Source organism: Balaenoptera musculus, chromosome 9 (assembly GCF_009873245.2).
Source record: "Balaenoptera musculus isolate JJ_BM4_2016_0621 chromosome 9, mBalMus1.pri.v3, whole genome shotgun sequence".
NCBI classification, from domain to species: domain Eukaryota; kingdom Metazoa; phylum Chordata; class Mammalia; order Artiodactyla; family Balaenopteridae; genus Balaenoptera; species Balaenoptera musculus.
The window spans coordinates 33,065,802-33,079,089 of NC_045793.1; the positions used below are offsets into that span (position 1 = coordinate 33,065,802).

At 37.5% G+C, this 13,288-nt stretch overlaps 1 protein-coding gene across 3 annotated transcripts in view; it reads right to left on the minus strand.

Annotated features, from left to right (window-relative positions):
• Nucleotides 1-4,753: 4,753 nt before the first annotated feature.
• The window catches only part of CFTR (CF transmembrane conductance regulator), a 195,072-nt gene continuing 186,537 nt past the window's right edge, over nucleotides 4,754-13,288 (minus strand). For all 3 annotated transcript variants that reach the window (XM_036864463.1, XM_036864464.1, XM_036864462.1), the window contains 3 exons: nucleotides 8,375-8,547; nucleotides 7,633-7,738; nucleotides 4,754-6,473 (listed from right to left, as the gene is read on the minus strand). In XM_036864463.1, coding sequence (XP_036720358.1) covers nucleotides 6,273-6,473; nucleotides 7,633-7,738; nucleotides 8,375-8,547 — 480 coding nt within the window. In that variant the 3' untranslated portion in view covers nucleotides 4,754-6,272. The remainder of the gene's footprint in view (nucleotides 6,474-7,632; nucleotides 7,739-8,374; nucleotides 8,548-13,288) is intronic.

Below are 13,288 nucleotides of genomic sequence, written 5' to 3' on the forward strand. Positions count from 1 at the left end.
TGAGGTGTGTGTACACACAAAATACATGAAGCAAAAACTGACAGAACTGCAAGGAGAAATTGCAATAGATGAATCCACTATTACGGTTGAGAGACTCTATGAATGACAGATTCAGCAGGCAGAAAATCAGTGTGGACATAGTCGAACTCAACAGCACCATTAATCACCTGGATATAACTGACATCTACAGACTTCATCCAACAACAGAAAAATACCCACTCTTTTCAACCTTGCATGGAAAATCACACTGTGGGCCATAAAAACCCTTAACAAATTTAAAAGAATAGAAATCGCATGATGTCTGCTCTCAGACCACAGTGGAATTAAACTAGAAATCAATAACAGAAGGATAGCTGGAAAATTCCAGAATACTTGGAGATTAAACATTACATTTCTAAAGAACACAAGTCAAGGAAGCAATCTCAACACAGATAAAAATATTTTGAACTAATTGAACATAAAAAAGCAACTTATCAAAATTTGTGGCATGCAGCAAAAATCGTGCTTAGACAAAAACTTATAGCATTGAATGTATATATTACAAAAGAAGACCTAAATTCAATCATCTAAGCTTCCACCTTAGAAACCAATAAAGAAAAGCATATTAAATCCAAATTAGGCAAAGAAAAGAAATAATAAAGAATTAAAGCAGTAATCAATGAAATTTAAAACAGGAGGTCATTTGAGAAAATAAACAAAACAAAAACTTGGTTCTTTGAAAAGATCAACAAAATAGACAAATCTCTAGCCAGGCTAGCTAAGAAAATGAAAGAGAGGACATAAATTACTAATATCAGAAATGAAAGAGGGAAAATCACTACTGATCCTATAGGCATTAAAAAGACAATAAAAGAATAATGTGTAAAACTCTATGCCCATAAATTTGATAACCTAGAGGAGATGGAACCATTCCCAAAAGACACAATCTGCTAAACCTCAGACAAGAAGAAATAGGCAATTTGAATAGACCTTTTAAAGAAATTGAAACAATAATTAATAACTTTCTGAAACAAAGCACCAGGCCCAGATGGGTTCACTGGTGAATTCTATCAAACATTTAAGGAAGAAATTCTACCAATTCTCTGCAATCTCTTTCAGAAGATAGACACAGAGAGATACTTTCTAACTCATTCTTTGAAGCCAGCATTACCCTAATAATAAATCTGACAAAGGCTTTACAAGAAAATAAAAGACCAATATCTCTCAGGAACATAGATGCAAAATGCTGAATAAAATATTAGCAAGTCAAATTCAGCAATGTGTAAAAAGAATTATACACGATTACCAAGTGGGATTATTCCTTGGTACACCAGGCTGGTTCAGCATTTGAAATCAGTTCACATAATTCATCACAATGACAGGATAAATAAGAAAAATCACATGATCATAACAATATATGCAGAAAAAGCATTTGACAAAATCCAACACCAATTCCTGATAAAAACTCTCAGCAAAGTAGGATTAGAGGGGAACATTCTCAACTTGATAAAGAACATCTACAGAAACCCTCCAGCTAACCCCTACTTAATGGTGAGAAATCTGAAGCTTTCCCACTAAGATCAAGAACCCGGCAAGGATGTACCCTCTCACCACTGCTTTCAGCATCTTACCGGAAGTTCTAGCTAATTCAAAAAGGAGAGAAAATAAAATCATACAAATTGTGAAGGAAAAAATAAAACTGTCTTTGCTCATAATCACATACATAGAAAATCCAAAAGAACAGACAAAAAAAAAAAAAATCCACTTGAAGCTCATAAGTGATTATTGCAAGGATGCAAGGTACAAAGTAAATATACAAAATACAATTACTTTCCTATTTCTAGTAATGAACAAGTAAAATTTGAAATTAAAAACACATTACCATTTACATTAGCATCCTCCCCAAAATGAAATACTTAGGTATAAATATTTCCTCTATGTGAGGAAAACTATAAAACTCTGATGAATGAAATAAAAAAGGAACTAAATAGATATTCCATATTCATGGGTAGGAAGACTCAATATTGTCAAGATATTGGTTCTTCCCAACTTATCTACAGATTCAACACAATCCCTATCAGAATCCCAACAAGTTATTTTATAGATATCAACAAACTGATTCTTAAGTTTATATGGAGAGAATAAAGACCCAAAATATCCAACTCAATAATGAAAGAGAAGAACAAAGTCCAAGAACTGACACTACCCAACTTCAAGTTTTTCTACAAAGCTTCAAGAGACTATAGTATTGGCAAAAGAATACACAAATAGTTCAATGAAGCAGAGTAGAGAGCCCAGAAACAGACCCACAAAAATATAGTCAACTTAACTGTGACAATGAGGAAAGGCAATACAATGGAGAAAAGAGAGTCTTTTCAACAAATGGTGCTAGAACACCTGAACATCCTCACACCAGAAATGACTCTAGACACAGACCGTACACTTTTCACAAAACCTAACTCAAAATGGATCACAGACCTAAATATAAAATACAGAACTATAAAACTTATAGAAGATAACATAGAAAACCTACATGACCTTGGGTATGGCGATGACTTTTTATATACAACACCAAAGGCACGATTAACGAAAGAAAAATTGATAAGTTGGACTTCATTAAAATTAAAAACCTCTGCTCTGCCTAAGGCATTGTCAGGAGCATAAGACAAGCCACACTTGCAAAAGACACATTTGATAAAGGACTGTTACCCACAATATACAAAGAACTCTTAAAACTCACCAATTAGAAAGTGAACAACCCAATTAAAAAATGTGCAAAAGACCTGAACAGACATCCCATCAAAGAAGATATACAGATGGCAAATAAGCATATGAAAAGTGTTCAACATCACGTCATCAGGGAAATGCAAATGAAAACAACAATGAGATAAGAGTATACACCTATTAGAATGGCCAAATTCCCAGGCACTGACACCACCAAATGCTGGTGAGGATTCAAACAGGAATTCTCATTCATTGCTGGCAGGAATGAAAAATGGTACAGTCACTTTGGAAAACAGATTGAAGGTTTCTTACAAAATTAAATATATTCTTACCACAAGATCCTTGGTATTTACCCAAAGGATTTGAAAACTTATGTCCACACAAAAAGCTGCACAGGAATGTTTATTCATAATTGCCAGAAGTTGGACACAACCAAAATGTCCTTCAGTAGGTGAATGGATAAATAAACAGTGGTACATCCAGACAATGGAATATTATTCTATACCAAAACGAAATGAGATAGCAAGCCATGAAAAGACAGGGCTTTCCTATCTGAAGGAGGAAACAAATGCAAATTATCAATACTAAGTAAGAGAAGTCAATCTGAAAAGGCTACTACATACTGTATGATTCCAACTACGTGACATTCCAGAAAAGGCAAAACTATGGAAACAGTAAAAAGATCTGTGGTTACCGGGGCTTAGGAAGGAGGAAGGTATGAATAAGGGTTCACCAAAAATGAAACTTAATGTAAACATTGGATTTTGGGTGATAATGATGTGTTGATCGTAACAAATGTACCACTCTCGTGCGGGATGTTGAGAGTGGGGGAGGTTAGGGAGGGCTGGGATGGGGGGTGGGTTACAGGAACTCTCTTACTTTCTGCTCAGTTTTGCTGTGAACTTAAAACTGCCCTAAAAAATAAAGTTTATTAATTTAAAAACTTGAACTGGGATAACTAGAATAGAGCATGCTCTGAGACTGCCCTCTCAGGGTCACATGTGAAAATAAAAAATTTTTTCTCCCAATAAGAAATGGGAGTGGGAGGCCTTGGCACTCAGTTGGGATCTACTGTCCATCTACCACACAATGGCACCTGCATCTTTCATGAAGAAACTCTGCAAGGAAGAAAAGGGGTCCCAAGAAGCCTCATCAATTAAAAACAGGGATTTGGACAAAGAAATCCACCCAGGTTCTAGTGTAGAAATCCTGTTTCCCTTGATGAGATCTGCTCACTTGTCAAGATAGTGATAAAAATAGCTACTGCTCTTTGAATAAGCTTTCAAATAAATAAATGAACCCTTGTGGAATATATATCTTTTTTATTCTATAAGTCCCCATTTAAAAACAGAAATAAGCTCAAAAGTGTCCTCATTCGGGAAAGTGGGGACACAAATAGTTATTTGTACAACCATGTTCATAAAAGCATCATCCAACATAGTCAAAAGGTGGAAGCAACCTAAGTTGTCCATTGACAAATGAAAGGAGAATCAAAATGTCATATATATGTACCTGCAATGGAATATCATTCAGCCTTAAAAAGAAAATTCTGACATATGCTACAATATGATGAACCCTGAGACATTATTAAGTGAAATAAGCCGGTCACAAAAGGACAAATACTATATGATTCCACTTATATGAGGTACGCAGAGTAGTTAAATTCATAGAGACAGAAGATAGAATGGTAGTTGCCAGGAGCTGGGGGAAAGGATAAATAGGAAGTTTTATTTAATGGTTTCAGAGTTTCGGTTTTGCAAGATGAAAAAATTTCTGTGGATGGATTGTGATGATGATTGTACAACAATGTGAACGTACTTAAAGCCACTGAACTGTACATTTAGAAATGGTTAAAATAGTAAATTTTAGGTTATGTATATTTTACCACAATTTAAAAAAAGAAATAATTTTTAGAGTGCCTTAATTCACATGGGATTCTCAAGAAGCTATATCTAAAGGAAAGATTCATGTTTTGTGTACCATGATCCTTAGAGACTGAAGTAAGAGATCAATGAGACACGATTAATGAACACATCTGAAAACAGCTAAGTTTCACACAAATATATGGATTTTATTGACACACGATATTTTCCTACAGTAATAAATAGAATGCAATCTTAAGGGTTAGTTTGGAGTTGAGAAGGCAGTGTATCCTTGATAGGGGTGGTCAGATTTTGGGGTACCATTTTCTTTAGGATTGCATCTAAGAGGGAACGAGTGTACTGGCCGGGAATCACACAGGTGTATGCAACATCTGTGTGGGCCCTAATATTTCTCTCCACACCAACAACATAATTCATAGACCCTGGCTAATATCCCCCAAGGTTTCCCCCCCTCCCAGTTTTAACATATCATAAAAATAGCTAGTGCCATAAAAAGTCAACATTTCAAATATAAAAATTCTTTTATACAAATATAATTCATAATATAATCATTCTTAAAATACAGCCATTTATATGAGTTTGAAACATTATTAAAATAAATATTTCCTAGAGAAAATTTCATTTGCATCACAAAATTATAAAACACAAGCATATAAAACTAATTCAAGATTGACTCTACTTCAGTGTGTCCATTATCTCTCCTGCTCAGTATATACAGTATGAAGTGCACATAGGTAGCCTGAAAACACACCACATCACCCTCTCTATATCTAGATCTTTGAATTTCATGTACATCTACCTGTAGCGCCCACAGCCTATCTACCTACACACTCTCTACCTGGAGCTTCTGTGTGATGAAGGGTTTTCCTGCACCAATTTGCATTAAAGCGTTTTTCCAGCCATCCTTCAGTTTAGAAGTCTTATGAGCTTGTTACTTTCTGGAAGCAGACATCTTCACTTCCAAATCAAGGGAGCTACATCCTTGTTCCCTACATGGGACTGTAACAGCCCGTTTCCCAGATAAGGGATGTTTTCTGATTTATTTGCATTTGGGTATTGCTGAATGGTACTAACCCTGATTTCCAAGATCGGGAAGTTCTGTCTCCTGACTGATACTTAGGTGTTATGTGGTGCACATTTTGATGGGCTGTCTTGTGACTCTCACAGCATTCCATTACTTGCTTGGAAACGGGGCGGTCTGAATCCTTAACAGACAATATAGCTGTGTTTTTAAATATCGTGGAGAAAGTGGAGAAAAAGGTATATAAACATATATAAGCTACTAAAGTTTCCAGTTATCATTACTTAATTGTATCTCTAAGTAGTATGATTACAGTTCTTCTTCAATAATACAAATGAGTAAGTTTCACTAAACAATAAGTTGAAGAATTAAGCTGGCTGACGTTTACAGCCACCTTTCCAATGACGACCAAAGGAAAAAGTTTTCAGGAAAAGCTGGCTTGCGATTACAAGCGGTATAAACCTTCAAGGATTTGAAGTACCTGTCACACGGTTTGACCATTGCCAGGAAGCCATTCATCCACCGGAACATCCTTAATTCCTCTTACCCGAAGTTTTCCTTTTTTTAAAAAACATCATTCATCCTTGTTTTCTGAGGCAGAAACTCTTTTTTTTTTTTCTTCAACTCCATGCGTGAATGTCCCAGGCAAACCTTTGTTCTGCTCTCTAAAGCCTTGTTTCTTGCACCTCTTCTTCCGTCTCCTCCTTCAGGGCAGCGATTTTGGACCGAGACCTCTGCTTGCTCGAGTTCCGGTGGGGGAAGAGCTTCAAGCGGACGGCGGGGCTGATCGCCTGCCGGAAGAGGCTCTTCTCGCTCAGCAGCCTCTGGATGGAGTCGTACTGCCGCACTCTATTCTCCTCTATGACCTAGGGAAGTGGCCGTTAGTGAGATCTCGGACAAGGAGGCAGGGCGGACCAAAGCAAGGCAAGAAGGGCACAGGCTCAGAGGATGAGGAAAGCCAGAAAGAACACACAGCGTCCGTCCAGAGGCTTGCAGTATGAACAGTCAGGGAGAGCTCGTTTCACTGCTGAGTCCTCGTGCTTTATAGAGCTTCTACCATTTGTGAAATTAGCTGTAATTTTTTACTTAGAAGCTGGGAGATTGTTTTTTTTAATTGGTATAGTACTGAACAATGTGCTTCTTCAGAGAACTTTAGAGGAACTAAGGGGGCTTTGAAAACAAGAATTATTCATGTTAGATCCCTTATGCATTAACCTTACAAATGAGTGTAAGTCCACAGCACCATAAAGAGTTGAACCGCGTCAACAGTGGATTTGAAGCTTAACAATTTCAAATTGGTCAGGATGTGCCTGAGTTACTGTGCCTCCTTCACATGTTCAAGCTGAGCCTGACCGTAGCTGGGCAAGAGGTTGTGAGTCGGCCCCTAACTTGTCACTCGAAGCTTAGTAATAATAATGGTAATAACAATCCTTCAGTAAGGAAAGCATTTACCTCCAGGAGCCTGAAAAGCCTTAACAGAAATGATGTGATACATCATCCTCAGGATTTCCTTGTGGCTGAACTCAAAGGAATTTGTAAACATCACTTGAGAGAATCTGTGACAGTTTTGAAACCGCAGTGAGAAGGTGGTTGGGAGACGCACTAAGCTGAGTTCCAAATAATAGCTAGAAAAATGAAATAAACCTTTCAACTACTGCATTAAAACCATACATCAGGTTGCAGGACAATCCAGGCCTGTCCTGGACCCCATCCATGGGAGATTTAGTTACTGAAAGCATCAGGACTTAGTCTTTTCCATGACTTGATCCCCAAATAAAAGAAGCAAAAAGTATAGATGTTCCAATTTATTAATGTAATTTAGTAATAAGCTGCTATTTTAGATTTGCTGAAATCCAACCTCAACTCGTTGCACACATCAAAGTGAGAAACTTGGGCAGGTATTTTGAGTAAAGCTGGATAGCTGTGAGCTTGTACATTGCTGTGACTTGCAGGAACCAGCACATATCAGATTGTTATCAAGAATCAAAGGAGAGATGAGATCTTAGGTAAATTAGAAACACTCACCAAAAGTCGTTGACATTCCAACATTGCCTCTATCCTGTGTTCAGAGAGGATTACTGTGCAATCAGCAAATGCTTGTTTTAGGGTTCTTCGAATGATTTGGTATGTTCTAGCAAAGAAAAAAATACCACATATAACATCACAGAACATTAATAATCTGTCTCTATCCTTGATAACATACCTATTCTTCTGTCAATTTAATTCCTTAAATTACTTATCTTTCCTTGAATCCTTTTAACAGAATGTTGCAATAGAGTCAGTCACAATCAGCTTTCCAACCACAGGGCAGATTCTAAGTTTTCATAAATAAATAGGACAAATATTTGGGAAAAACTTTCACAGTTTGAAAAAAGTTTCCCAAATAAGTATATTTTTCATTATGTAGCATCAATAGTAGTTCTTTATTTTGTGCTATAAGTAGTTCCTATGTTATAAATGGGATAGTAAGGAAAACCCTAAGGACCCAAGTATGCCTATGTAACTAAATATTTTATCACACGTCAATAAGGGGGAAGAGTTTGTATGAAATTGCAAAATTACACTGAGAAGAGAGCACACAGCTCTTATACTAGGAAATAAGCACTTGTGCTCATGTCAAATAGTAACTGGGCAATTATTTCATATCTAGAAGGTAGTCTTCTGCTTGCAGACAGGACAGCCTGATGGAGATTTGTGTCAATATGAAGTATGTCTCAATGATTCTTTTCCCCCTGTGTTATTAAATAGCAGGAATTCTGAAACTCACATTGGATCCAAATGAGCGCTGGGTTCATCAAGCAGCAGGATCTTTGCTTTACTGAGAACGGATCTGGCCAAGCACATCAGCTGCTTGTGGCCGTGGCTTAGGACACAACCCCCATCCACAAGGACAAAATCAAGCTTCCCAGGAAACTGCTCTATCACAGATCTGAGTCCAACCTGCAGAAAAGAAAGAGGGAAAACACTGGGCTTAGGAGGGGTAGTTCACATACTGCAGGGTTAAAAACACTTAAGAGGCTGATAATCTGAAAAGACAGGAGTTCCAAAAGTTTAAATTTCATAACAACCCCCCACCATTCCTGCTATTTGGCTTTCACTGAACAAAAGACTATGTATAATCTTGGCAGCTCTAAAGCATCAGTTTACAGACTGTTTCAGCTCTGTACTTTTCCTTTCATGAGGTTTTCAGTGAGTGCCTATTCTATGCCAGGTGTCCTCCAATAGGGATTAAAGAGATGATAAATGGCCCATGGGCCCTGCAAAGCTCAGGGTTTATAAAGACATACACAGATAATTATAACAAAATTGAATACATGCTAGAAAAGATAATATGTATAGAATGCAGTTACTTACTCTATCATGACAGATTCTTTTATGCTACCTTCCATTCTCTACTCTGTAATAATAGAGCATGAAAGGCAGCAATAAAAATCAACTGAGGAGCCATTTAAAAACACATATGGCAATGCACTACTCATCTCTTTAATTCATAAAAACTGACTTTAAGAAAGTCATGAAACTATGAAATAAAGATAACTGGAGTTAAAATAGTGGTGTATTACTGGAGATTTAAAGGTGCTTAAATATTGGGGTGGAATATGAGAGTTGTGTTAGGGTCAATGGCTTATTTTTTTAAGCTAGATAGGAAAAATAAATAGGTTGAAAAAGCAAATGAGATAGAGAAACCCATTCTTTTGAAATAAGATAAAAAATGAAACCTTGCCTCATATCACTTATTCAAATAAATGTGCATTGACATATATATTTTTGCCAAGCGTTGCTGAGTGTTTGAGACCTAAAGAGATACACAGATGATTATATCCTGCCCCTGGGAAGTCTGGGATTTAGTACTGTGAGGTAAGATGTGTTCCCACCTACCTGTAATACAGGCAGAATGAGATAATGGCCTTAAGACAGACTCTCATGAGTTCAGTGATGAATTTGGAGATGGCCTACATCACTGTGTTTGTTCAATAAATATTAACTGTGCCCAGGATATGTATTGCAGCCAATACTCCTTTCCTTGAGTGGATTTCTCATTAAAGCAACCTCACTTTGTGGGAATTCATCATGTTTGAAAAGAGTTTCTGAGATGGTAGGGAAAGTAAACATATTAATTAGACAAGGGGGACTATTCTCATGTATCCTGGAAGACTCAAACATAAAACTAATTTTGGATCTAACCAGCTGAGAATGTGAATAAGGGCTCTTGGGTGAGGAACTGGAGGACTTGTGTTCTTTCTCTCTTCAACTTTCGCTTTTTATTGGCTTCAGCCTGTGAACCTGCTACATCTCTCCCCTCTTAAAACAAAAACCCCTCACTTGCCTCCAGGTTCTCCTTTAGCTATTATTTATTTATTTAACGGATCTTTATTGGAGTATAATTGCTTCACAATACTGTGTTAGTTTCTGTTGTACACCAAAGTGAATCAGCCATATGCGTACATATGTCCCCATATCCCCTCCCTCTTGAGCCTCCCTCCCACCCTCCCTATCCCACCCCTCTAGGTCATTGCAAAGCACTGAGCTGATCTCCCTGTGCTATGCTGCTGCTTCCCACTAGCTAACCATTTTAAATTTGGTAGTGCATATATGTCGATGCTACTCTCACGTCGCCCCAGCTTCCCCCTCCCCTCCCGTGTCCCCAAGTCCATTCTCTATGTCTACATCTTTATTCCTGCCCTGCCAGTAGGTTCGTCAGTACCATTTTTTTTTTAAGAGTCCATATATATGCGTTAGCATACAGTATTTTCTCTTTCTGACTTATTTCACTCTGTATGACAGACTCTAGGTTCATCTACCTCACTACAAATAACTCAATTTCATTTCTTTTTATGGCTGAGTAATATTCCATTGTATATATGTGCCACAACTTCTTTATCCATTCATCTGTTGATGGACACTTAGGTTGCTTCCATGTCCTGGCTATTGTAAATAGTGCTGCAATGAACATTGTGGTATATGTCGCTTTTTGAATTATGGTTTTCTCAGGGTATATGCCCAGTAGTGGGATTGCTGGGTTGTAAGGTAGTTCTACTTTTAGTTTTTTAAGGAACCTCCATACTGTTCTCCATAGTGGCTGTATCAATTTACATTCCCACCAACAGTGCAAGAGGGTTCCCTTTTCTCCACACCGTCTCCAGCATTTATTGTTTGTAGATTTTTTGATGATGGCCATTCTGACTGGTGTGAGGTGATACCTCATTGTAGTTTTGATTTGCATTTCTCTAATAATTAGTGATGTTGAGCATCCTTTCATGTGCTTCTTGGCCATCTGTATGTCTTCTTTGGTGAAATGTCTATTTAGGTCTTCTGCCCATTTTTTAAATTGGATTGTTTGTCTTTTTGATATTGAGCTCCATGAGCTCTTTGTATATTTTGGAGATTAATCCTTTGTCCGTTGCTTCATTTGCAAATATATTCTCCCATTCTGAGGGTTGTCTTTTTGTCTTGTTTATGGTTTCCTTTGCTGTGCAAAAGCTTTTAAGTTTAATTAGGTCCCATTTGTTTATTTTTGTTTTTATTTTCATTACTCTAGGAGGTGGGTCAAAAAAGATCTTGCTGTGGTTTACATCAAAGAGTGTTTTTCCCTGAGAGTTTTATAGTGTTTGGTCTTATATTTAGGTCTCTAATCCATTTTGAGTTTATTTTTGTGTATGGTGTTAGGGAGTGTTCTAATTTCATTCTTTTACATGTAGCTGCCCAGTTTTTCCAGCACCACTTATTGAAGAGGCTGCCTTTTCTCCATTGTATGTTCTTGCCTCCTTTGTCATAAATTAGGTGACCATATGTGTGTGGGTTTATCTCTGGGTTTTCTATCCTGTACCATTGATCTATATTTCTGTTTTTGTGCCACTACCATATTGTCTTGATTACTGTAGCTTTGTAGTATAGTCTGAAGTCAGGGAGCCTGATTCCTCTAGCCCCATTTTTCTTTCTCAAGATTGCTTTGGCTATTCGGGGTCTTTTGTATTTCCATACGAACTGTAAAATTTTTTGTTATAATTCTGTGAAGAATGACATTGGTAGTTTGATAGGGATTGCATTGAATCTGTAGATTGCTTTGGGTAGTATAGTCATTTTCACAATATTGATTCTTCCAATCCAAGAACATGGTATATTTCTCCATCTGTTTATGTCATCTTTGATTTCTTTCATCAGTGTTTCATAGTTCTCTGAGTACAGGTCTTTTGCCTCCTTAGGCAGGTTTATTCCTGGGTATTTTATTCTTTTTGCTCTGATGGTAAATGGGATTGTTTCCTTAATTTTTCTTTTTGATTTTTCATTGTTAGTGTATAGGAATGCCAGAGATTTCTGTGCATTAATTTTGTATCCTGCCACCTTACCAAATTCATTGATTAGTTCTAGTAGTTATCTGGTGGCATCGTTAGGATTTTCTATGTATAGTGTCATGTCATCTGCAAACAGTGACAGTTTTACTTCTTCTTTACCAATTTGTATTCCTTTTATTTCTTTTTCTTCTCTGATTGCCGTGGCCAGGACTTCCAAAACTATGTTGAATAAGAGTGGTGTGAGTGGACATCCTTGTCTTGTTCCCGATCTTAGTGGAAATGCTTTCAGTTTTTCACCATTGAGTATGATGTTTGCTGTGGGTTTGTCATATATGGTCTTTATTATGTTGAGGTAGATTCCCTCTATGCCCATTTTCTGGAGAGTTTTTATTGTAAATGGGTGTCGAATTTTGTCAAAAGCTTTTTCTGCATCTATTGAGATGATCATATGGTTTTTATTCCTTAATTCATTAATACGGTGTATCACATTGATTGATTTGCATATATTGAAGAATCCTTGCATCCCTGGGATCAATTCCACTTGGTCATGGTGTATGATCATTTTAGTATGTTGTTGGATTCTGTTTGCTAGTATTTTGTTCAGGATTTTTGCATCTATGTTCATCAGTGATACTGGTCTATAATTTTCTTTCTTTGTGATATCTTTTTATGGTTTTGGTATCAGGGTGATGGTGGCTTCATAGAATGAACTTGGGAGTGTTCCTTCCTCTGCAGTTTTTTGGAAGAGTTTGAGAAGGATCGGTGTTAGCTCTTCTCTAAATGTTTGATAGAATTCACCTGTGAAGCCATCTGGTCCTGGACTTTTGTTTGTTGGAAGATTTTAAATTACAGTTTCAATTTCATTACTTCTGCGCACGGGCTTTTTCTAGTCTCAGCCAGTGGGGGCTACTCTTTATTTCAGTGCACGGGCTTCTCATTGCAGTGGCTTCTCTTGTTGCAGAGCATGGGCTCTAGGTGCGCTGGCTTCAGTAGCTGTGGCGTGCAGGCTCAGTAGTTGTGGCTCACGGGCTTAGCCGCTCCACGGCGTGTGGGATCTTCCCAGACCAGGGCTCAAACCCGTGTCCCCTGCATTGGCACACGCATTCTTAACCACTGTGCCACCAGGGAAGCCCTAGCTATTATTTAATGTCTCCCCCTTTTCTCATCTAGAAATCTTAAATAATGAGTGTGTATCTGTTTTCTCTACTGCCTGAGACCATAGAACATTTTTTTCCCTTCTTCAAACATCTATTCCTTGCCTTATGAGAAACCACACCCTCTATGGACATTTCTTCTTATTATCACATGTAGGTAATTCTCCCTCTTCCTGTCCCTTGAATATTAGTTTTCCTCATTGCCAACTCTCCAAATGCTCCTTCTGAGATCTC